General features: G+C 40.3%; 2 protein-coding genes across 11 annotated transcripts in view; one reads left to right on the forward strand and one right to left on the reverse strand.

Annotated features, from left to right (window-relative positions):
• Nucleotides 1-10823, forward strand: part of FAM13C (family with sequence similarity 13 member C) — a 133532-nt gene extending 122709 nt beyond the window's left edge. For 3 of the 8 annotated variants that reach the window (XM_074590406.1, XM_074590405.1, XM_074590411.1), the window contains 5 exons: nt 2185-2268; nt 5506-5601; nt 6801-7000; nt 8526-8627; nt 9408-10823. In XM_074590406.1, coding sequence (XP_074446507.1) covers nt 2185-2268; nt 5506-5601; nt 6801-7000; nt 8526-8627; nt 9408-9531 — 606 coding nt within the window. In that variant the 3' untranslated portion in view covers nt 9532-10823. The remainder of the gene's footprint in view (nt 1-2184; nt 2269-5505; nt 5602-6800; nt 7001-8525; nt 8628-9407) is intronic. The other 5 variants (XM_074590408.1, XM_074590413.1, XM_074590409.1 and 2 more) reach the window with 3 other exon arrangements.
• A 532-nt stretch (nt 10824-11355) lies between these two features.
• PHYHIPL (phytanoyl-CoA 2-hydroxylase interacting protein like) overlaps nt 11356-25985 on the reverse strand; it is a 134116-nt gene continuing 119486 nt past the window's right edge. For all 3 annotated transcript variants that reach the window (XM_074590416.1, XM_074590415.1, XM_074590414.1), the window contains exons 2-5: nt 21535-21731; nt 17053-17227; nt 15953-16070; nt 11356-12419 (exon numbers count right to left, since the gene is read on the reverse strand). In XM_074590416.1, the coding sequence (XP_074446517.1) occupies nt 11885-12419; nt 15953-16070; nt 17053-17227; nt 21535-21699 (993 nt within the window). In that variant the 5' untranslated portion in view covers nt 21700-21731 and the 3' untranslated portion in view covers nt 11356-11884. The remainder of the gene's footprint in view (nt 12420-15952; nt 16071-17052; nt 17228-21534; nt 21732-25985) is intronic.

Consider the following 25985-nt stretch of genomic DNA (forward strand, 5'->3'; position numbering starts at 1 on the left):
TTCAAAAGAAATTAACCTTGTATTAATTGCAGAACTTGCAATAAGTAAACCAATTAGCTACTTTATAATACTCCTACATTCTAGTTAGTAGCTCTTCTCTTAACGTGAATGACAGATAATTTTGGAGTGATTAACTTATGCAGACCTTTAAGGCAAAATGTGATTAGTGGTTCTGCACTGGTTTTGCATTTGGGCAGCAAACAAAACAGGTTTTGCTCCTGCTGAAGTTAATAGCAAGGCACCCCTTTGATATTAGAAGTGCATTGCTTCTTCAGGGCTTGATATATTTTTAAAAAGTAGAGGCTAATTACTGAAAATACTTCTCTCAGTTGTCAATAAAAAAACCTAGTCGTCGACTTTCTGCAGAAAGGCATATTCCCTTCCCTGTTCCCAACTCCAGTGTTCTTCACATTACTTGGTTGTGGTGGCTGAGCCTCCCAACCTCCGGACACTGTCCCTAATTCATACACATCTGTCGTCATCTGGCAGAGACTGTTCTGACCCAGATGAAAGTATGCAAGTGTCAGGATCAGATCTTCTTGGGAAGAGGGGGAAAGAGAGAGGAGGAGAGAAACATGAGAAACACCCATGTTCCCTGCAGCAGACACCTATACATATCCTGGTATATCACCGACACCGACAAATCGCATTGTTGAAAATCAACATTTGTCTTTCATCTTTGTGATTTCATCTTTCAGATTGTGATTTTTGAACAGAAATGAACTGCTAGTGTTAGGTGTTCAGCCCAGCAGAGCAAGAACTGTGACTGAGGGGGAAAGCCCACCTCCGTCCCCATTGTTAGTAAAAGGCTGCTCTTTCTGCAGCTTCCCCATCGCAGTCCTACAGACGCACACTGTCCAGCCATCATTTCCTGGTGGCTGATCAGATTATTCTTCCATTTCATTTTAGAGATAGCACCTTTTTCTAGTATGCTCAGCATTTATGGGGTGTTAACCATGGTATCACAATGATTGGATATTTAGGGATTTGATTGTGAAACTGTCGTTCCACTCCATAGATGTGTTGTGTTTGCATAGCTGAAGCTTTCTGTTCTTCATCCCTTACCAGCCAAGGCAAATCTGTTTTTCTTGATGAATAATTAAAAAGTTGAGGAATGACCTCTCTGCATTTTTGCAAGTTTCTGAGTATTTTGTCTAGAATGGTTGTTGTTCTCATTTGTAACAACTAAATAATATTTAATATATAATGCTATCTATGATTTATGAACTGATCTGGCAGATAGAAGTTAATAACATACAGATCTCATTAATGGATTAAATAATGGATAAGAAAAATATTTATTTAGTTTTTCAGTTACAACAACTATTCATAAATGTTACCTAAGCATTGGAAAATGTTGTAGGGAGGTGCTGCACTGATATCTGTGGGACCTCAATGCCAACACCTTCTACTCAGATGCTGCAGTCGTCTTTTGTGAGCCCGTCTTTCCTAAACCCAACACATGAGATACACCCCACGTCCATGCGATTGGGCTGTGATAGTCAAGCAAACACCTCTGCTTGTTTAGACTTTCCGGTATTCCCAGAAAAATTTTTCAGATGCAGGCTCTGACTGAGCAATGCACAAAGATTCTTGTCTTACTGACTAACCTTGTACCCTTGGAAACCTTCCAGATAAGGATGCAGTGTTCTGTCAATGGTCTAGAACTGCTTCCTGACTTTAAGCTTGTTAAATTGCTTTTGTAGAATAGTTATTTTGAAAGAAATCAAGTATTAGATCTTTATATAATGACGTTAAGAAAAATAAGATTCCAGCCTTTCAGTACATTTTCATTCATGCATCTTTCTCCAGGAGAGCAAGCGCAAGTTCAGGCCACAAAGGCTCCACTTTGGCCAGGCAAAGCAAGTACGGTGTATTTGCCACTGGTAAAGGCCTAACTGACACCTGCGCTATTGATCAGTAGAAGTATCTCCTAGCTCTCGTTGGTTTGCCCCAGGCCTTGAGAGGGTGACATGTACTTTGATTCATTTAAAACTTCAGTCATGTACATTTGGACTCTGTTCTTGCTAAGCCAATGCCAAGTCCCCGTTGACCTCAGTGTGGACAGAAACAGAATTCATTATTAATGTTTATCTGGGGAGAATAGATTATTAAACAGATACCTACCTGTTCCTTTGTCATGAAATCCTGACTCATAATCTTATAAATAACTTTTTTAAATAGGATATGACAAAAAAGCAAATGGCTTTGGAAAAAATCAATCTTCAGAAATGTCTACTATATGTTGAGAGTATTCATGGACGACCTGTAAGTATACCATGGAAAGATAGGTAAATTAAAAATTATCTAACTTCTCTAACAAATACTTTTTGGCTCCTATATTAAATATATTTGGATGAATTCTACATGATTAACATAGTTTTAGTTATTTTAAACTAATCTTCAGGTATAACTGTTATTGCCTGATATTAATGAATTTGGTTTATATTTTTAAAATAAAAAACAAAGGCAAGTTTTAGTGGCTGTGCATCTCTCTCCATGATTGGAGTTTGCAGGTTTTGATGACAAAGTTGGAGGATTATATATATAAGAACAGCAGACTCGGCTCATGCACATTGTAGCTGTGCTACGACGTATGAGAGGTCAGAATGCTGAGCAGCCGAGAAAGGGTTACAGGGCACCACCTGAGACATGAAATACAGAAATGACATGACCTGTCATCTGTGTCTTCCTTTATTTCACAGCAGCACTTAAAACTATCAATTAAAATCCTTTCAAGGGCTTTCATTGCTGAACGTAGGTACAAAACAAAAAATTGCCACTGTTGCCAAGATGATGATTTGGAAATTTTTCTATACGCAACTGAGGGAATTCCCATTTGATGTCTGTGTCTGCATTCCTATGACTGTCTCTGTTTCTGGCTAGTAGTTGTTGTGGTAGAGGAAAAGGGAAGCGGCACCAGCATGTGTCCAAAAATATTCCAAGTCTTAAAATTATTATGATCTGAATCTGATCTCTCTGCATCTTGGATGAAATAGTTTGTTTGTCCAGCTTCTTTGGGCTTGGAATGAGAGCTGAGGGACGGAGAGAATATATAGGAAGGGCATGAAGAAATAATTATATTTCCTAAGAAGGAGAACAAACAAGAAATTGAGTTGTTAATGGTATATAGAGGCAAAAGAGACTTGAAGATTCAAAGATAGAAAAGAGACTAATAGAGCATGCTTTGTACCATGGGGCTCAGAAAGGGTGTTTCTTCTCCAGGTCGAAGCAGCTCTGTAGCCAGCTAAGAAAGAGGATGCTAACTGCACAAGGAGAGAGGTGACCAGGGAGACTAAGCAGCCATGAGGGAATCGTAGGTCTGTCGAACAGCTCTGACTTCAGGTCACAGAAAGCCCAGGGACAGTCAAGAATTTAAAGCAGGGAGATGGAAGTTAGGCAAGATTTTTACATTTTTTGTTGTGGTTGAAAATAATCAAGCAATCTGGAGATGCTCCACGCAGTTCCAGCTGCATACCTACATAACCATGTATCTTAGAGAAGTAAAGTTTAATCTTTGTATCAACGTATTTTCCTGAGGAAAAGGGGTGAGGAGTCTGCATGTACCCTGGGCACCAAGAACAGCTGGAGAGTGAGGCCACCAAGGCTCAAGCTCAGCGACAAGCACAGACTCCATGCCCAGTTCAGAGCTGGAGGGGCCCAGGAAAGAGAGAGCTGCTGGGGAAGCTCACACAGTTGATAAAACTCAGGGGGTGATGATTTGGAGAAGGCAAATCGGTGACTGCCCAGTCTGAGGCACCCCGGTGACATTAGCTAACAAAGCAGGGTGCGTCTCTGCTGGCAAAGAATTGTCTCAGTGCAGAAAATGGATTTTCACAATACTTGAATGCTGGTTGCTGAAGGCTCAAGACCACCAACTTTAGACGTTTGAATTAGCAACCCATGACATGCCTTGTCATTTAACAAATATCACACCATAGCATTATCAAAAGGTTAATTTGAATGGAGTGCACTGGGATTCCAAGAAAATAATCATTTTGCCTGTTATGCAAAAACTTTGGTGGTTTGTCATGATTTTTTGTTTATGGTTTCTTTTTTCCTTTTAAGCAAATAGCAAAATGCAGTCCTAGACAATCTCGCAGTTATTCCAGAAACCTTCTTTGGGAGTACAAATGAATCCATCAGAAAAAATTGTCAAGTTGTTGCATATTCAGAGTATTATGAATACAGCAGCCTCGAACACAATGCAGAGCACTGGTGACGATGCTTACCCTGCTGATGTTCAGAATGGCTGAGGACCATCTTTATCCAGACTCACCTGAGCAAAGTCAGGCAGAGAGGGCCCTGACTAGGTTTAAAACAGAAAATTATCTGTTCTGGCTTGTTTGGCATTTCCTGGGGCTCTTATGTGTTGCAATCAAATGGAACAAGACGACTGGGGAAGAGAAGCGGACTAGGTGGGATAGGCAAGCCCTGACACTGTAGTGAAGCATGCCTCTAGAAATAATCTCTGACTTCTCACTCAGACAGACATATGCAGAGCCATCAACCTGCGTTTGTCTGTCACCCTTCCTCCTGAGGACCAGCTATCGGTCTGTTTCTGAGCAGCTCTGGACTGTGGCCCTTCAAACCTGCCATGTGTGCACTCAGCTGAGCGTGTGGGGCTGGGCTTCGATGCAGTAGCGCAGCCACAGTGCCAAAAGACAGTGACATGGTACCCAGTGGGTGCTGATAGGCATGTCAGTCGAGGAGCAGAGGCTGACGGTGGACTAGTTTGCAAATGACTCTATTTTGACATTTAATCACTGAGGAACATGTTGTTTTTCTGAGGTTGCGGTTGGGTTTTTTTTTGTGGGATTTGTTCTTTTTTTCCATAGTCAGTCTACTGCAAAGCTAGTTTCCATAAGGTTTATTTTTGTATTTACAAATACTTGTGGCTGGATCAGGCTCTTAATACCTGATCTAAAATAACATTCTCCTCCAAATCAATGCTCCTAGCGCTCATAAAAGAGCAAGAGCAAACTAAATGAACAGCCAGTTAATCCCGATTGTGGCGAGGGATGCACATGGAGCCAGCTCGCTCCGTGAGGCTGTAAAGCTGGATCCTCAGCACTCTCCATCCCACTGGGCACCTGCGTATATTGGCCCAGGCAGCTTCTCATGTTACTGTAGCTAGCCTGTTGCTGTTATTCTAGTTAAGTAAGTGAACTGCCAATTCAATGCATGGTAGGAGCATATCTTAACTCTTACAACTCTATTAGCATCTTCAGAAAGAGACAGAGACTAGTTTACTCTCTGCCTGGGTTCTGTGGCTCAAGGAAGTGAGGAATGCACATTGGGTATTTTCCATTAGAAAACAGATTGCAGTTTTCTTTTTTAGAAATTGTATGGATTAAACTACAGTTCCCATGCCGTATCTATGGAAGCAAATTACACATACTCTTTTAATACCTTTCTCAGCTTTACAGGAGCAAATGACAACTTTATTTATTTATTTTTCATTTTCAATTTGGAAGAGTATATTTTGTTATGATTTCTCTTTAGGTAACCAAGCAAGAAAAGAGTCTCATGAAACCTCTTTACGACAGATATAGAATAATCAAGAAACTTCTCGCAGCTCCATCTTTGATCACAACAATTGTAAGTTGGAAAGAATTCATACTCATTGTCAAGAAAACCTACTACGTGCTGAGTTTGATTTGTACCTGTTTGGCAGCAGTAGAGCTACTGATGTTTGAAGAATCCGCTCATTGGTTAATGCAGGGTGTTGATATTTCAAATAGAGCAAACGCTCTGTAAAATTCAAGTTGCAAGCACGTAAGTTTCTGAGGTAATCACTTCAAATGACTGGGCAAGCGATCAAAGGCTGGCATTAGCTTTCTGTTATGGCTTACAAATGCAACACAAAATGAAACCTATCTCTTTCCACGAAGCACTATACTGTCACTATATCTTCTATATTTTGTTGACAAAGCTTTTATCAATAATGTAGCACATAAGTATAATTTGTAGTACTTTAATTAATAATGTGTCAATGTAAAGTAACAGTAGTGGTCCCTCTGTGAGCAGAGGTAGTGCAAGGTGGTTATCTGGAAGTTAATTAGCATGTCTCTAGCAAAAATACTAACCTAATAGTAATTCTGGCTGGGTTAAATTTATGAACTATTGTCATATTAGATGACAGTGGAGCTTTAGATGTCTTTGAAAAATCGCAGCGTAAATCTTTGTACACATGCACGTGGATATTTTATTTAAAAATTTAGCTGAAGTTCCCTTGTGTTACTACTTAGGAGCTTTGCTCCGTGGAGTTTTTATGTTTAAGCCTTAGTTTCAAAAGCTCAACTTTTCTTCTGAGGATGATGGAATGTGAGGAAGACAGTGACATCACTCTGTTTTGGTAGTTAACATTTGTAGGTATATAACTGTGGAATCTCTGCCTCCAACTCCTGTTACAGTCAGAATTTCTGGGCATAATGCAAACAGTAGATGGTATATAAGAGGAGGACAAGCTCCAGCAAGACTGCAGTGCTTCTTACATAAATACAGTATGTTCTTTAAATCTTTGCTACTTATAAAGGCTTTTGAGTAAACAGAACTAAATTGCCAGCTGGAGATAACCCAGAAGCAGAGCCAACTTGTGTCCTGTCTAGTCATGGTGGACAATACACAGTAACTCAGTGGGCCCCACGACAGCTCTCGTGAACGATCCCAGGTAGAGCTGGGTAGAGCTTTCGATGTGTGTCATCTATCTCAGTGAATAAATCCAGGAAGTTAGATCCTACTAATTGTTAGTATTGTAATGTAAACAGCTAATTTAATAATGCTTTGCATTTTACAAGCAGGAGGAGGAAGATTCAGATGAAGACCATTCTCAAAGCAGCCATGAGTTATCATCTGGTCCAATATCTTGCCTCCCTGTCGAGGAGCACCTGTGTTACTCTCAGGAGGAGAGTGAGCCTGCATACGTTTCACCTCTGGATGAAAAGAAAGTTTTCAGGCAAACAGCCCTGTCTATGTCCAATTTACATGAGGCAACAATGTAAGTTCTGTCTATTTTGTTGTCGGGTTTTTTTCTGAATGTTTTAAAATATTTTATGTAGACTTTGTAAATGACACGTGGGCCATACTTGTTGCATAGGAATATTCTGTACCAAAGAAGAGATTCCGCGTTTTCTTACAGGAGAAAAGAGGCAGAGGTTAGTTGTTGCTTGGGCGGCATACCTGTGATTTGAACTATTTATTCACACAACTCTGTGCCAGGTCCATGAAGAGAAAGGTGCAGGAATGTAAACAGATAGGAGAAAAAAACTATAGAGTGGTAGATACTACATCATGCCTTAGTAAAGTATATGCTGATCTACCTATAATTGCTGCAAAATTTTTAGATAGCTAATTACTTGTGTTCTTACAAAGCAGTCACAAAACAAAGCACAGTTTGGGCAGGCAGGACAGTCTGCTCCTGTGTGTGTGTACTAGGACTGACTGACTGTGTGAGGTAAAAATGCTGGAGACGTGAAGCATACAAGTAGCAACAGGTGAGCTGAGTCAAGGGTCACACAATACCTGGCCACATGGGAGGCCATTGAATGCATGTAAAATCAGTTTCTTCCTTGTGTAAGAACAGTTATCAGTGTCTGCATGCCCAGAAAACTTAATACCACCCTCCATTATACACCCAAAATAAAGCCCTCCTCCTGAGTTGTAGTGAAGAATCTCAGGTTGCATGAGATAACGAATCTCAAGATGCACATGCCCTGTTATCACTCATCTCTGAAACTTGTTGCATATGCATTCTAGGAACAGATCTGTTGTCATAGCTTATGGGATGGTATCTTCTTCTTGTGTTTTAAGTGGCAGCTCTTAGATGCATGAATGAAGTTGACTAGGCTCTACCAAAATTGAGCGTAAATAAAAATGTCTTGGTTTTCCATGTAACTCAACTATGTATGCAACAGTCTGCTCACAAATGCTGTGAAGGTATTTCTGTGCATTTTGTTATTATAGTAAAAAACAAACCGAACAAACAGCTGCAGATGTCATAACAGAAGTCTTTTTATGCTTAAAAAACCTTTTTCTCCAAATACCAGCTAAAACAAGGCCTTCAAAAAAAAATTTCTTGGTTCTGGGTACCACTAGCATTTCCACCATATCACAGTAATATTTGGTAACAGCTGCTTTTAGGAGTAGGGCTGGATGTTGACTTTATTCAGTGACAGAGAGGCAAAGCATTTCCTGTGAGATGCTGAGCCCTGTCAACTCCATTAATTCCACACAGAATTAAGACCCTCTAGCAAGACTCAATCCTGAAAGCTTTTCCTCCCATGTTTTCCAGAGTCTCTGCCTTCACCTTATTAGAGGGGTGAGAATATACTGCTTCTTGTGGGTGATGGTACAGCCAGTTATATCCCTAGTGGGAGGGATGCAGTGGACTGTCTCGGGTCACCGAGAGCAGTGCCTGCCATGGCCCATAGCAGCAGGCTGCTTATTACCCAAAGCCACAGCTCTTACAGTACTTCCAAGCACTTGGGGGGGGTGGGGTTCATGTTCTTGTCTCTCTTTTACAGGCCCGTTCTGCTTGAACATCTCAGAGAAACAAGAGCAGATAAGAAGAGGCTTCGCAAAGCTCTGAGAGAGTTTGAGGAACAATTCTATAAACAGACAGGAAGGTAAATAACCAGCTCAACAAAAAGCCCTCTCCTCCTCCCCTTTGGGCTCCTGTGCAGATGAGTGTGTTTCTGCTGGGGGGGTACTCTTGGGTGAGCAGGCCAAAGGAGCTGCAGCTTCTGGGACTGGGGACAGGGACTGGGAGATACCATGGAGGGGTCTGGGCTCTGTGGAGATGTCCATCTCCATGCTTAATTCCCCCAGGATGTGAGCATCCGTGAGGACGATCCAGATCTGGGGATCTTTCAGGATGTGCCTGCAATGGGTATAAACCCTGTTTCCAGAGCTGAAGGGAGGCTGCTAAAGAGTGCAGGGGTTACACTTGGCAGCTGGGCCATTTTTAAAAGGCCAGATGTAGAAACAGAAGCCAGAGCTCCTTTCACCCATAGATAAATGCTGGCTATTTTTCACTCTATTTATCCCCTCCCTTCATTTAGCAAACTTGCTTGGTGAAAACCACGGAGGATATGGGCATGCAGTACTCTGCTAGCAGTTTTCAAAGCCCTGTGTAGTAACTTCTCTGCATATTTTAGAATGAAGTAGTTATGCTTGCATAGCTGACAAGAATGAAAATTACCTGGTATATAAAAAGTCAATATTTTAAAACCTGTTATTTCAGTCTATTAGAGCTTTTCGTCCTGTCAAATTGTCTTTAGTTACCTACAGTTAGGAAGAAAAATAATAATCCAACCCAATCCTCATTAGTTGTTACAGAATTAATTTTAAAGACTATGTCTCCTCTTAATCATAAAAGTGATAGCACTTTTATTTGCTTTTCGTAGGAGTCCTCAAAAAGAAGATCGGGTGCCAATGGCCGAGGAATACTCTGAATACAAGCACACGAAAGCCAAAATCAGGCTCTTGGAGGTTCTCATCAGTAAGCATGATATTTCCAAAACAATCTGAAGGGAATGGATTGCCGTGGTATTGTTCTCTAGCAAAAAAAAAACAAATAATGAAAAAGAGGCAGTAATTTTACAGGTCTTGGTCTGCTGCACAATTATTTGACACACTGAGATTTTTGATGCACTTTACCAATTGTACTAGCTGGGATGAGCGAGGACAGCAATATGCAAGAATATTAAGCACGGGTGAGTGGACTATAGTATATATTTTTTCCTGTTGAAAAAGCCTTGAAGTGCACTGTGAGAATGTTAGACATTAAGGGGATGCTGAAGTATTGTACATCTTCAGTTTGACCAGCTCTTAGTTTTAAGAAGCGTGAGGAAATGCTCTCCAGGTTTTTAGTACGTGACGATGTACCACACATTTCTTTCCAGAATTAACATGCACTATAATTAACTATTAATGTTGTTTCTCAACATGCTGATTCACTAGATTAAAAGAAACATGAGCATAAAATAAATGAAGGAAAAACTCATGAAGGCGCTATATCTTTCCAGACAGAGTTGCCGTCCAATTCCGGTAGCTTCAAAGGTGCACACAAAGAACCAGTGCCAGGATTTGGTCTAAAATTCTGGGAGTAGAGCAAAGTGATATTGCCTATGCAAAAATAAATAAATAAATAAATAAAGGCTGCAACATGACTGCCAAATAGAACTATTGGGTTTTTTTAGAAACGAAAGTGTTTGGCAAAACAAAATGGATACAATATACTGGGAAGAGATAAAACAAATGTAGTGGCTGCTGTCTTTTCCACTCTGGTTCACAGGACCTGGCTCATGGTATTTAAAATTCAGTAAATAGATCGACTACATGCTAATTTTTATTTCTGTATTAAACCTTGCACTTTATTTTGCCTGACGCTATAACTTTTGCTTTTCTAACTACCAAAGCTCGTTTAGACGCATGCACTTTGTAAAATGTCAAAGTATTTCTTGTGTTATAAATTGCCACATATATATATATTAAAACAAGACTAGATTATTGCATTATGCTGAGTTATTTTGGATAGATAAAGTACATGGTATATAATCGAGTGTCACAGTTATCTGGGTGAGGAATGTTAGACTTCTTGTTTACGGAAAATAAGATTATAAAAAAAAGATATTTTTCCATTGGAATTATGCATCTTTCTTAACTTTCAGAGCACCACACTTCGTAATATTAAGGAGATTTTTTTCACTATTTGTGATAGACCATTTGTGTGAAAAGAGGACTATTAACAGGAGGATTATCACTGTTTTTTGTACTAGAAATGAAAAGCAGCGATTCTGGGAAATACCTAGCCCAGACATAAAGGAAGGAAGAAAAATAAAAGAAAAGGGACTTGAATCAGTTGAGTCACATTTAGTGTTTTGCTTTAACTGTCATTTTGTATTGACCACGTAGTATAAGCAACCTGTTTTCTATCTTGGTAAGAAGATTTTCATTTTATGAAGCCTATTCTGTACCAACCGTGTTTGTATTTCTATCGTATGTAATGGCTCGGCATGATTTTGAAGACGTACACGTTTTCAAGTAGCTTGGAGGAAAAAGTATGAACACTAGAAAAGGAATTTTTTATTTCTCAGAGGTTTGCTGTTTCAGTGTACTGACTTAGTAATTTATAACTTAACTTTTATGAATCAGAAATGGTCTCCTTCGTAAATCTGTTTTAATTAAAGTCATCTAGAGCAACAGGAACAGATACAGAGCTATTTGAAGTTTACAAACTACATCTTTGATAAGGGAAAATGATTTCATGACATATGTATACAATTGATATTAAAATGTAATCTATATATTCTATATGATTGTATAATATTTTATACAACAGTACAAATAAAATATTTTTCTATTATATTTATTATGTCGAGACACAGTTTCTGTTTTCAGTTAGCTAATATAAATAACATAAATAACACTGTCAAACAACACGTTGGAAGTGCTGACATTTCTAGGCTTTGAAATTTAAATCATGCTGCAATTACAACCTTTCATGCTGTTTGGAGTTATCCCAGTATTTGTTCAGTAGTTAAAATGAATGCATATTTAAACACCATTTAAAAGCCGTTATTTTTATTTTGCTAAAGCAGTTTATATAGGATTTTGTTATGTTTGGCAAGAAACAGAAAACAATTTTTGCAGCATCTAGGTATAAATGGTTGCCAGAAAGTAATCCAGGACTTCTAATCATTTGAAGCATCGGGGGAACAGAAGGGAAGGAGGGAGAGAAGAATACTAAAAACGCTATTGGAGATTTTGAAGACTCGTGTTTGCTTTTGGTGACAGCGGCATGTGCATGCTTCTGACAAAAACGTCTGACTATGGAAATGGGCAACAGAGGTTTGAAGGCTCCTAAGTAACGAGGGAAGTTTTAACGTCCAACACTGATATTGCAGGTCTTGCAGCTGGGATCTTTCTTTGCGTTTGCAGTAGACAAGCTCATTAGTTGGTGACCGGTAATTTCCGCAACTGTGCCGAGGGAGAGATCCACAGGATCAGTGTAAATTACCTCCAAAATAACATCCTGGGCATGATGGTAAACCATGACACCATCTTCTTCATCGCAGGTCAGAAATTTATTATCTTTTATATTTAGTTGAGGAAGGCGCTGCTTACAGAATTCGTCTCCTGGTGATCCAACAGGGGCGATAACGAGAATGACGTAGTGGTAGGCTGTGTACATGCAGTAGAAGTCTCCAAAGTACAAGTTAGTGTTTGGGTTGAAGAGTTTTTCAGCTGCAATCTCAAACCTGTATCTTCCATAAGGTGAATCTTGTGGTGGCTTCCCAGTGTTAAACTCAGTGTTGCAGCTAAAGAAGATGCCTTCCAGCTTCCCGCTGATCGGAGAGCCATGGCTGCCACTGTTATCTTTAACAGAGGGCTGCATGGCATTCCCGTGATGCTCTCTACAAACGAATGACTGGTATTGTTTATTTTATAACACGTGTTAATGGAAAAAGTGGAAAGTTAGGACATCGTGCTGTTTGGTAGCAGTACTGAAGGGACACAAAGGAAAACCGTTAAACTGAAAACTGGTTAGTGTCATGATCTTAGGACCAAGAAAATCAAGTGACACCAGGCTCAGAAAGACCCAGAATAACTCCTGCTCAAGGGAAAAACCTGCTTTTCCAGTCTGGCTTCTCTGTCAGCTGCGAGCTGTGTGGGTATCATATGCAGGCAAAGAACAGCACAAACAAAAAAGCCCCCAAACCGCCAATGTCTTTAATTAGCTGATTAATTCAGCCTTCCACTACAATTCTAACAATAAACACATTTTAGTTTAATCACACGTTGAAAATTGCAAGTCAGTCTCAATATGCGGAATATACTGCTTGTTAATATGTATTTTTAGCATAGGCAGTATATATTTCATGTAGAAAACTGCCAGTGAAAGTTATTTCTGAACGATGTTTTTCAGAGAGCTTATAGGAAGGAATGTACTGTCTGCCATGGGTTTTTTTTTTTTTCCCCCCCCAGATGATAATTTCAGGTCTAATTTGTCTACTGCTGACTTCAATCAGAGCAGAGCTGGGCACAGAGTATTAGGCAATTTGGTTAGTTTCCACTTTGGTTGGTATCCAGCTTCTGCAGTCACTAGTCCTAAGGGGAAAAAAATGTACAAGACTAACTCCTTTTTTTTTTTTTTGCAAGCTGAGCTCCATTTGAGCTCCATTTGTTTCCAGTGAAAAGAAACGTTCAATGTAACAAGTGGATTTTTAAAAACCCCAAATCCCAAATTGCACTCAGCAGCATTAGGCTGCTACATTTAGGAGAACAGTCCAAAACACCCCATCTAATCCTCCCTTAGCACCTGAGATTTTACATCGAGCAGGATGTTCCCCAGAACTTGTGCCCCACGCCTCTCTGAAGCGCTGGTGACAGCTTGGCTCTGTCTGCACCTGCAACCGTGGGATGCCAGAAAAGGAAACATTCCCTTTTGTAAGTAAGTCCTGCAAAACACCAGATTTACTAGGCACCCTTAGAAAAATGCCTTTATGCACATTGACAGATTAAAAACGCATGAGGCTGTGGGGCCGGAGAGTCTTACATCCTCCTCTTGCTTTACCTTTACTCTTTTTTCTTTCTTTCTTCCCCCACCTTTGGGTTGGTTTTTTTTTTGAGGAAGGGAAGCTAGCCAAGAGAGACTGTTCTCTCCCTGCTTCTAACTTGCAACAGCGCCAGGTAAAATGGTGCTGTGCGGGAGAAGGTTTTACTTGGTTAAAGCGTGAGGTAGCAGACAAAGCAAACAAATTCTGTGTATACATACAAAACAGTGCTGATCAACTGAGCAATGTCTCCAGCTGTGGTTTTTTCATTATTTCTAATCTCCTCAGCAGCATATCTTAATTTGACTCTAAAATAAATTTCAAAAGTTTTCTGGGTCATTCAAACACAATAACATAGTTATTGTCTCAAGCCCTATTTCACAAGACATTGAGTGGGGTGGGGTACAATGGGTTTTTTATGACTGAAACGACTACTAGGAAGAAAAAAATAAATCAGCTTGAATAACGACCAGCTCTGACACCTGAAAAGCCAGGATTCTCGCAGTTCCATTTCTGTGGCAAGATACTGACATCCAGTGGCCAATTAGGCTAATTATAGGTCACTCTTCCCGGGGATGTAACATGCTTTATGGCGCTCCCAGCCGAGGTAAGCAGCAGTGTCATGAACACCGCTCACACGCTCACGCTTCAAACCCTACATTTAGGGGTTGCTGCTTCAGCAGCGTGGCAGTTGCTCATTTGCCAATGCTACTAGAGCTACTCTACAAGCTTTTCCAAGCTTATTTACTAGTTATGACACCACAGAGGCCATTTGCAGGCATGGTGTGACAAGAAGTTTTTCCTAAAAGGAAGCATGTGGTTAGGGTTTTTAACATAACATTCTATGTTATGGGTACAGTGGAAGGACTAGCCCACATGACCATATTAGTACATCCCTGATCAGAAAAGGTGACTATCAGTTACAAGTATTCTAGATTCATACCGACCCGGTAAAACACAGCTATTTGTCTCTTTAACTCACTAACAGAAGGGAAAACTAACGAGTTTCTCTTTGTATCAAACCAAGAAAGCACATAACAGGAAGGAGGTGAAAAGATACACTGCAATCAGCGTCACATTTGGCAGAACAAGGCCAAACCCACAGCTATAAACGCACCTCAGTGGCAATTTTCAAAGCTCTATGAACACCAAGGCAGGTGCACTATGATTCTATGGCTGAAAACAAAACTATATGAGAACCAGAACTGCCACAGGCACTTCCCTTCTGTGGTACCTAGTCCAGGATGGCCCCAGAGATTTACGAGGTCCTCAAAGAGCTGCGACAACTGCAATTCATTCTCTATCTCCATTGAGTTTTGCAGCAATAAAATAATTCTTCCAAAACACAGAAGGGAAAGAGCAAACCCTGTGCTCTGGAACATACAAGACACTCCTGGAATCAAGCAGATAGTCATACTCACTACAAAGTGGGAACATTTCCAAGGGTGGTGGAAACTCCTTGGAGTTGGATTCCCTCGAGTATTTTTTTAATTCACCAGTTTTAAAAAACTTCTAGTTCTAGACGGGTACTAGTGTGACACCCACATAAAACTGGAATTCTGTGGCACAGCAGCAGCCCCGTCCCTCAACACACGTTAAAGAAGCACAGTCAGTGCTGCCGCCCTTCTGACACAGCGATGAAACAGATGTCGACACACCGCTTACCTCCCATCCGTGTTCTCCTAACAGCGCAAGGTTACCTCTGCATGCTGGTTGCTCCTCCTCAGTCAGTACATGAGCTTCGACTGCTTCTATTGAAAATTATTCTTTTCTATTGTAATAACACTTCCCGTTGCATGTGCAAAGGCACACTGGGTCTCCAACAGGAATAAGGAACCTACCTCCAGCTATCCCATTTATTCATGCCAACTGAAGCACAGTGTTGTAAAATTGTCTAAACATCATCCCCTCTCCCTCCCACACGACCTGTAAATCGCATTTGGTTTGCAGAGCCCCAGTTGCTATATTTGGGCACAGAAATGGGGCGGTTGTACGTGGAGAGCAAATACTTGAAGTGGAACTCTTATATGCAGGGAAATGCCTATGCACGCAGTTGTGCACTTCTATCAGACATCTCACTCTGAATTTCTTAGTACAATAGAAGCATTTGGCTACTAAACACTCTGTTATGATAACAGCCACTTTAATCAGGCTGGAGACCCCGTGCATACTTCAGTTTCTGCTTCAAAACACAAACTTTTATTGCCTAATGGAAGTGCTGAGTTAAGCAAGGTGGAAGAATTAGTTGTATTTTTTTTTTTTTTCCCCTTCTTCTGAACTGGTAATAAAGCATACAGACATTCTGCTCTAGCTGTAGCACAGCTGCCTCCATTTACTTATTTTCATTACTCCCTTAATTTGCCAAACAATTTTGCATATGCTTACTTTCTTACCTGATATAATCGAAGTATTCTTTGTGCTGATTCCGATAAAAAACAGACAGTTTAAGCATACGGCCTGCAATCACTTCAGCTTTTTCCAATAGCTGTGTTAGGTGAACTTTTGAATAATCTGTAAAGAAAAGACAATCTGCTAGTATGGGAAGCAGGAAAAACTACAATACTCTCCAAAAGCTACGCAGATGCGCAGACTTAAAATTGGGAAGAGAGCCTCAGTTACATACCTCACATCGTGCAGCAGCTATACGGAAACTATATAGCCCAGCAGCCGTTTCCAACAGTGGCAACGGACGCATGGCAGGAATGTGCATGTTTGATTCTACCCACTCCCTTCCCCAGGAATACCCTGCCAGCCTACCACAACTTTCAGCTCAGGATTTCCTATGTTTCCTTGTATTTGGGCCTGCAGAGGAGCTGAGAATTGCCTTCCCAGACTTTGTCATTTGATAAACTGTTTGCTACAACGTACCTGGTTGTGAGCCAGTAACACTTCACGTAACTAAAAAAGCTTGCTTGGGACCCAGCCTAAACTGCCTCTCAACCAAGATGGGAGTCACACACAGAGCTCACTTCAGCGCTCGGCTTTCACACAGGCAACCACATTTGCACTAGGTGACAGACATCCAAAGGAGGAGACTGATACATCAATGACAGGCTCGAGAGAGGGCGTTGGTGGTGCTCAGGCTCTGCAGCATGCAGAAAGGGAGAGCAGCAGAACGCCTTAAGCAAGCTCTCTGTTAGGGAGCTGCCACTCTCTCGTCTCTCCACAGGTGCTAGTAGCCAGCAACAGGTCCACAAGCGGCCCCGCTCCACTTTGGTTCACCGCTCTCCTTTCCTGGGACAAGCAATCGTGCCAGGCACAGCCCTTTGGGGTTGCAGAACAAAGGGGCGCTCCAGCTGCCTCCCTCCTCTCATTAACACACCAAACCTGAGCGCACACAAAGCCTGAAGGGTAGAATTCCAGTTCCCAGGTGTGACTACTGTAACCCTACTGGCCCAGCTGGCACTGGTAGATGGCTCCCCGACTCATGCAGCAGAGCTAGCGTTAGTTGCATAGGTCCTGTGGTGCATGCATGGTTCCTCAGCAATATTACCTGCTGTGCAAAACTCGATGATTTCACTCCACTCAGAAACAACATAATCGCCATCAACTTGCTTTGATGCTGTCTGCACTGCCACTGTGTATTCTGTTCTTGGGCTCAAGAACCAGTGCCCGCGGACTGTCATAGGCAAAGGAACAGCTTTGGCCACCAATTTAGTGGGTACATCCTGATGGAAACACAAAGACAAAATAACACACAGGTCAGCAGTGCAACCAAATCACTCCACCGCCCCCTCCTTCCTTGTTTTTGTAATGTAATCCCCAGCCCCCGGCTCTTCTGTGTAACTCTCAGTTACTTCTCACAGTCTTCTGGTGCAGCAAAGTGAACAGAGGACAATGCTCTATGCTCTGCTCTAACAGCTACGGTGTAACTGGCACCTATGAGTTTACTATTGGTTACAAGTGACTATAGACTGATACTATTATATATAGCCCAAATACATAATTCGGACTAGGGCCATTTGTGCTTAAGTCTGCAAGCAGGGAAAGACATGCTACCAACCACAAGGATATCTTAATTTAAGATCTCCTTGTGCTCTCACTGCCATCGTTTTCCTTCAGTCAGTGTAACCAAACAAAATTCTATCTGTGATCAATCAGTCCACCTATATCGCTGTTGATATCTTCCAAACCAAACTTCAACAGAAAAAAATTCAACACATTGCAGAGTAACTGTAAAATTGCAGCTTGTGATATTACAAGAACTGAAATGTGATCGACTGATAATCAAGGGTAAGATTTTGCTGTCACGATTCATTTTTTTTTTTGCTAATTCTCATTTAAATCAAGAAACAGCTGGGAGAAAACTTTATCTGTAAAGGACTCAGTTGTGTGCTCTGAAATAAATAATATATAAAAGATAGAGAAAAAGTACAAGGAAAAAGAAAAGAAACCTCAAATGACGTTTAAAGCTGACACCCTGGAACGACATTGCCAAGGCGTCCCGCTGGACTGTATTTGCTAACGCTAAAGCAGTCAGCAGCTGCTGCAGCTACAATCATTAGTCTTCCTGTCATCTTTTCTTTGGCAATGGTAAAAACTGCCTCCCCCTGGGTCAAATCTCTCTGCCCACAACCGGTGGTGGGTTTTGCCCCCATTACTTTTGGCAGTTTTTCATGTAACGGTAAGAGCCTCATTGCCCCCATGCACCAAAGCCCTACCTTACAGCTGGGCATCAGGAAACTCTTCTAACTGTACCAGAAAAGGGCAGATTACCCACAAGCACCTTAAATAGAGGGTTTTCTCTTGCACAGGTGGGAGGGAGGGGCAGATACGATGCTTTTCATAACTCTAATCTGTTGTTCTCTTTATAAGCATTATTTTTTTTTAAGGTTGCAATACTGACGTCAGGAAAAAATGTTCAAATGTGCATGTTGAAATCACTCTGGGGATTTTCGATTCTTTCCTTTCATCTCTTTCCTGCCCAGCTCTCGTTCCTGGCTGAGCCCCCAAAGAAATGCAAAGGAGGTAATGTGCCGGCCGGGATTCTGCAGTGGCAGATGGCTGCTCCACCACCAGCACTTACCAGACAACTCTAAAGGTACCTAGACGGCAATAACTTCCAAGAACAACCTGGACGCACTGAATAAGGAAGCAGGAAGGTATACGAGTCACACTACCTCTTCTCCTTTTTGGGAGGAGCTGCCTACTTTGCAGTCCCTTTTCATTGCCAAAGCAGCAGCTTTCAATTTTCAGCTTTCTGCCATTTGATCTTATCCATTCCTTTGCCAGCTCTGCTCCTAGGACACACTGTGGGAACTCGGCACACCCAGGTTCTAGTCCTAGTTTTGCTAAATATCTGAGCCTCATTTCCTATTACATGGGAATAATCATACTTCTATCTTTTTAAAAAAAGGGGGAGGCATGCAAATTGCATTGAGAAAAAGACAGTCTTATTAGAATTCTAATCTTTACATGCTAATACCAATACAAATCTCCTGCACAGATATCATGACAACAGTTTTAAATAACAACACTATATGCACCCTAAATATGCTGAATATATTTTATATATTTGCCAACAGAAAAGGTATCGTAAGGAATGAACCATTCATTTATGCTCTCTTAGGTACAGAAGGAAAGAATCAGCCCCCTTTCCTGAAGTCCAGCGTTTATCTACCAGGTTATCTAGGGATATCCCTAGTCACTTCCTCACAGCCATGTGGGAAAACTGAGACTTAACACTAACTCTCTACAAGTTAGAAAACAGTTTAAGCTGGTGATCTGGGCTTATCACCTGTGAGAGAGACAGCCACATGCAGACAGTGATTTACCCTATCTGCAAGCTAAGTGAGGATGATTTTTTTCCCCCTGAAATGCCTGTCTCCTTCCAGAGCCTGACTGCTGGATGACTCCTGGGAATAAGTCCCAAGGCTCTTTTTTATAACTAAGTGGTAGGACTCCCTCTTTTCTTTCTAAAAAGCTAGGAGAAGGGGCAGTGATATCCTTCCCCTTGCTACAACAGCTTTGTAATGAAGGCAATGGATGGGTGGGGGGATTCAGTCCCTGGCGCTGCAGCTGCCAGGTTATCAGCTCCCAGCAGCTCTGCCGCTGAGCTTCTGCCCTGACACGCGTATAACTAATGTTATAGGGAGGAAGGATGCGAGTCTCTAATCATACTAGGGATACAGCAGATTTTGAATTTGAGCAATTTTTAAGTTCATTCTAAAAAATTGTGTTAAAAAATACTTAGTGATAAAGATGCCTGAAGCAAACACGTGTGCTCCGGCACAGATTTTTTTAAAGAGTATTCAGTCTCTGCAGTTCTCTCACCCACCCTGCCTGCTGTCGGGATTTCCATCACTCTGGCTGCGGGGAAAAACAACACCAACACCACCCCCCCCCCCCAAAAAAAAAGCTTTACCAAAGTCACTAACACAATTAGTACCAGGAAATTTTAAGTTAATTCTGACAAGACATCCGACTTACTCATTGTTTTAATTGATAGGCTTTAGTATCCTGTTCTTACAAAACCAATTACCTCTCTCCTTTGACTAAACACTTCATCACCGTAAAAAGCTAGGGAATTGCTCAGAAAAACAAAATAAATCTACTGGCTTATCTTTATTACACTACCAATACCTTTTTTTTTTTCTTCCTCTCCATTTTAACACTAGTCTCATCACTGTGATACAGATTTTGAAGTGAATATAGTGTTTGATCTAGTTGGGTGGCTCTACCTTTTACAAAAACAAATTTTACATCTTTAGATCAGTTCGCACACCAATTTAAAAAAAGTAGATTAATAAAATGAAAAAAATTAAAAAGAATCCATCCAAGTAAACACTTATATTAAAAGGTACATTTATTCCTGCAGGATAAAATGGCAATTCAAATTCAAAGGTTGCTAGTCCAAAAGTAATAACAATAGGAAAACCCGAACATATCCTATTTTATTTGCTACCACAATTAAAAATGGGTCATAATAAATGGCTATTACAACATTAAATTTGGTAGAGCTTTGCACACTGGTTCCTAGCAACTGCAACATCTTAGCCAAACACGTAAAATTCTCGATTTCAAGCAGTAGTGATTTTTCATTGCAGTTCATGAATATGTTACTTCTAACCACATTAAAACAAAAAAAAAGTCAAATAAGGAAATGTGAAAATTATATGCACGCTATTAATATCAGTCACAGGAAAAATACTCTCACAATAAACAGACTTGGAGAAATTGGTGGAAATACTTCCTGCTTATCCCGCTGGTTTATAAGCCAATAGTAATTTAGGTGTTGGTGGAATTAGAGCTCTCATATTTGTCTGGATGGTTGTTTATGTCTTGGTAAACCTTATCTTTTAGAGATATTGCCAACATTGTTTTGAAATGTGCAGATGATTGTGGTGTTTAATCTCCTATCTCATTCCATGTTTCTCTAGACATCTCAGTATTTCAACTGTTCTGAGGTCAAAGCAAATTTTGCTGGATTTGATAACTACAGATTCTGCAATACATTCAGTATGTCCCCTCATCAGTGGCTTGAGGTAAGAGGCCAGATGAATATTCAGGTCACAGTGCTGAACGCTGCAAACCCAAATTGCTGGAAGCCTTCCTAGAAGGGCATTAGAATTTGTGACCGCTCTGTTGAAATGACATGTGTTGCTCTCAGGAGTCTGTCACTGAACAAGGACAGGCACAGAATACAGAAATTGTTTAAATAATGGTTAGGAACTAGTCAGGAATAAAGATGTCTATCTTGCAATACATTGTACAGGTTCCAAAACTGTTTTAATGTCAAATGAAATAGAAAAGGTAATGTTCAGTTCTCCATTAAACAAATACATTCGTGCGTACAGGCGCATAGGCTAGAGATGGAGAAGGTGTTCTGAGTAAAACCTGTCAATCGGATTGCTCAAAACCCACCTTTGCTGGATGTCCAATACCTGTTTCCCATGGTCTGGCTTTGAAAGGTTAATAAAACTCTGAGATTCATCTATTGGAAATATTTCCACCTTGATTTTTAAGTGAAAATTACCTTGTGTTTAAATTTGTTGGAATTCTTGTTTTCTTTCTTGTTGAGATCGATGAAGTAATGAGTAATGCGGTCCTTGGATTTAGAATCCATGTCCCAGGAAATCTTGAAGGAATCACATGTGATGTTACTTATTTTGATGTTGTGCGGGACTGGAAGTTCCTCCATCTCTGCAATCCCGCTATCTTGTGATTTATTCCCTGCATAAAAAGCAAGCATGATTCGTTCAGTTAAAGGCCTATTAGATATCTGTTTTCTGTGCTCCAATACAATCACATCTCTGAAGAGCCTTTCACAAAGTCTCATAGGTGGTGCTCAGAAGCAACTATGAAGTACAATTATGCAAGTCCCCGTTTCAGTGATGGGAAATATTGGAAAGGGATGAAATTCCTCATGTGGATAAGCACCACTAACATGTAAGCAGCATGCCCAGACTGGCTGGTATCACAACCGTGTGCAGTTGTAGTTTAAGGATAAGAAACATCTGAAGGCATCTGGTGCCACAGTGTTTAGTTAAGATGCCAGCAACATCCACAGTTAATATAATGGCCCTATCCATACCTCTCAGTGACATAAATACAAACAGAAATCATATCCAACCTAAAACTCTTTTTCAAGTACAAAGTAAAACCAATCTCTTCAAGGATTATAGATGGTATATACACATATGCATACACATATATAAAAATCTGTCTCCTTCACAATGAAACAAGTAACTTGTTGAGCCACAATAAAAGGCACCAATTTCATTTTCTGGTCCTTCTTTTCTCTATTCTATTTGCCCAGTTGAGACCCTGCAGTCTTCTTGGGAAGTTTTTTCTAATTTCTCTAAGTGCTTATGGTAGCTGAACAAATGACCATTGACCCCAAAAAGCATCACAGGTTCTAAGATTGGGTCGTCCTTTAGTTCCCAAGGCAACCTTATAGTACAGCCTTCCGTGAGCATTAAAACTCAGAAACATTAGGGGATCTTGCACTACATAAGACACAAGTCAAAAACAAAGAAATAATAAAATCAAGCAGAAATACAAGAAAAATGAGTGGACAGAAAGGAAAAAAATAGAGAAGATGATGTAAGAGATGGAGTAAAGAAACATGGCATAAAAAAATAAAATGAAACATAGACAAGAATAGAAAAAACAATGGAGAAAATCAAGGCTAATGCCTGTGTAAGGAAGAGAGTAAAGTTCCCAAAATTCTGTCCAGATGAGGCAGATTGGAAATCTATGCAGAGATGCGAAGGAACACATTGTCAGTATTATTTTTAGTCACATTTTATTATAGAAAAAGATTGTATTTATATACTTCCATCATAACTGATAAAAAACTGGAGACAGAAAGTGAGTCTAGTCTGTAATAATAATAAAAATGTGATTTGGAAAACATTAGGGACACTTCAACCTATTGACATACATTGTCAGAGAGTTATACCAACACCTCAATGCAAGAATATCAAGATGGCCTGATTGTTCAAAATTCTCCTCATGGATATATGAAATTCAATCACAGAGTCTGCAAAATCCATAGATTTCCAGCTAGTACTCTGAATAAAGTAATTTTACTGATGACTTCAAGAACCAATAATAACACTTTTCTATTTTTGTTCCATTCTATGCATTTACATCCAGCAGTTTGTCAATTCTTTCATCATCCTATCGCTCTTTTTTTCCTTTTCAACCAATATCAAAGTCAAATGGCACATGGCCTTGCGCAAAACCCTATCCTATTTGTGCCATCCACAATGACATTTTCAACAGCTGCACTGGCTGCAACTGGCTCCGAAATACCAGTCATTAACAAAAGCTTTCTGTTCATACGAAATACCTGGTAAGTGCTTTTCCCAACATGACACCTCAGAAAGTCAGCAGGGAGAAAATGGCATTGCTTTCTTTTGCAAGCATTTTGTATTTGAAAAATGAGTGAAAGCTCTACCAGGCACACCAAAAAGGCTCCATGGGATTGCTCTGCCAGGAGCGAGGCTCTGTGTTTAAGCAGAAGATGGAGGGATGCTGCTGAGGTTCCCAGACCTCCCAGAGAGCTGGACGGGCTTGGATCCCAGCACAATGAATAACTGCATAAAGACCTGAACAGATATGCAGTCAGGAATCCAAGCCATCTATGTCCACAATACACTAACACGTGACTTCGCTCCAAAAGTAAGCTTCTCTACTCCATAACTATGAGCCCTAGCTGTGTTACAAGCAGCCAAAGTAGTTTAAGCTTCAGCAGACACGTGCAAAGCAGTAATGGCCACTAACAAACAGTAACAGAGATGAAAAAAGATTTTGGAGCACACCGATGACAGTCAAAGAGCAAAAGTGCTTCTGTAAATAGGTATTGTTTTCTGTACATTTCTTGGAAATAATGTCTTGCATACATCTTTAGATGTCTGCACTCCTGATCCTTTCACTTTCTTTGCTTAAGAGGTGAATAAATAGTTTAAGTAAATGTCTAGCAGAAAATCTCCCAGTAACTTTTAGCAACATTTTTAATATGTCAGAAAAAGAAACCACTTGTGTTACTAAGTGCTAAGCTATCCTTTTTTTTTGTGATGGAACAAAATCCAAAATAAACACTTCTCAGGAATCTTTGAAAGTGGAAAAAAAAATCATTTTACAGATTTTGAAATACAAACAGAATACAAACAGAATTTGAAATAAGAATGTAAAATACCTCACAATCACCAGCAGCAAGCAATACTCCAGTTTCCCTTCTATTTAGAACATGAAGCACCTGTGAAATTTGTAATGCATGTTTCGATACATATTTGTGTAGTCCTGAATGATAAAATCCATTAAGCTGACAGGCAGTAACAGGAACCTTATAATGATATATAGTTTTAATACAGAGAATGATGGTTCAGTGGGCATTGGTAAATGGTGACTTTTGAATAGCAACTGGTGGACCATTCATGGGAACAAGGAAAAAAAGGACAGAGCGTGAGAAGCATGCTCCTGCTTTCTTAGATGCTAAGGAACTGACGCTAAGGAACTGATGGCAGGAACCAAACATGCAGATACTGGGCCAGCTTTGCCCACTCAGCCGACACCCCAGTGGTTCAGACCACCAAGAAATTTTAAAGAAGCATTTTCTTGCAAAGCTTAAGCTTTAACTCAGAATCTGCGTCCTGCAAAAACTAGTGCTTTTCAATGTTAGGAACACCATTCTGTCCTGAGACTTACTGGAATATGACATAAAAATGTGAGATACAGTGTTTGACATCACTGTACTGTAATTAACTAGAAAGAAATGACAATGAGAGGATAGCACAGAAGCAGAGTCAGAATATCGTATCCAGTCTGGCAATGTATCTACACCATTTATAACAACTACATATCATGGCATATTTCCATTAGAGTTTATCAATATTATAAAAGCATTACAACTACTATAATATATAGTTACATACCTACAAGACAAAATAGTACGAATGGGCAGAATTTTCAATAGCAGAAGGGTAACTTTGAGCTAAACTTGGAAGCCAGGTGTTTAGGAAAATACTACTCTCTGCTTTTAAAGTGGGGGTTCATCTAGGGTCTGAAAATATCTTCAACCAAACCAGTTAAAAACGCTGGCTGCTACAAGAGACTGCTGAGTGGACCACTTGCTAGTTATAACTAGAGACTTCACATGTGTGGTAGATGAAATATAGATGTCACGAAGATCAAAAACTGACAGGTATAACTGACTAAAAAGGTAACGCGTTTGTACCTTGCCTTTTTTCCACTTGTGCTTTAGTGAATATTTTGAATTGGTTCTCATACTGGAAAGCATGTCCACTGCAAATCATTTCTTCTTTATACCAGGATCGATTTAAAGATTAGATCAACATCAGGAAATAGGATGTCTACTAAAAGCAGAAATAAGCAGCTGAACTTACTCGACACCAGCATACAGTTGCCCTAAAGCACTCCAAAACTCCAGCTGAAAGGAAGTTACTATGGTTACGGATGTGAAAATAGGTGGAGAAGGCCTTAGAACTCGCTGCTTTCCCATTTGTTGCTTTGCCACTTCACTGAGGCTAAATTGATCTTTCTTTGAAGCATCACAATCCAGACTAAAATTGAAAAGGTAGCATAAGAAATGTTGCTCCAAACAGCTTCAAATCAAATTAAAACAGATCAGCTTCCAATTAAAATGGCTACTTCATTTTGCACCTTCATGTTCCTTCAACACTGGAAGCCACTGTGGGACTGGACAGAAACACTGCTTTCAGGTTTCTTTTGGGCAGGAACTTACAGGAGAGTCAGTAGTCAAACAAACCTGGTCTCCCCTGCCAAAAAAACTAGGCATGTCATCCCTGTGTGCCGCAGAAACACTTCTGTTTTAACAAAAAACCAGTTCACTTTTAGAACAAGCAAAAGGACCCAGTGATTCTTGACCCGTATAATAAGAAGTCAAAGACCACTCATGTGTGCACAGGTCACACTGGAAGCATCAAGACTTCAAATTTC

The sequence above is a fragment of the Larus michahellis genome, chromosome 6 (assembly GCF_964199755.1).
Source record: "Larus michahellis chromosome 6, bLarMic1.1, whole genome shotgun sequence".
Classification (NCBI taxonomy): Eukaryota; Metazoa; Chordata; class Aves; order Charadriiformes; family Laridae; genus Larus; species Larus michahellis.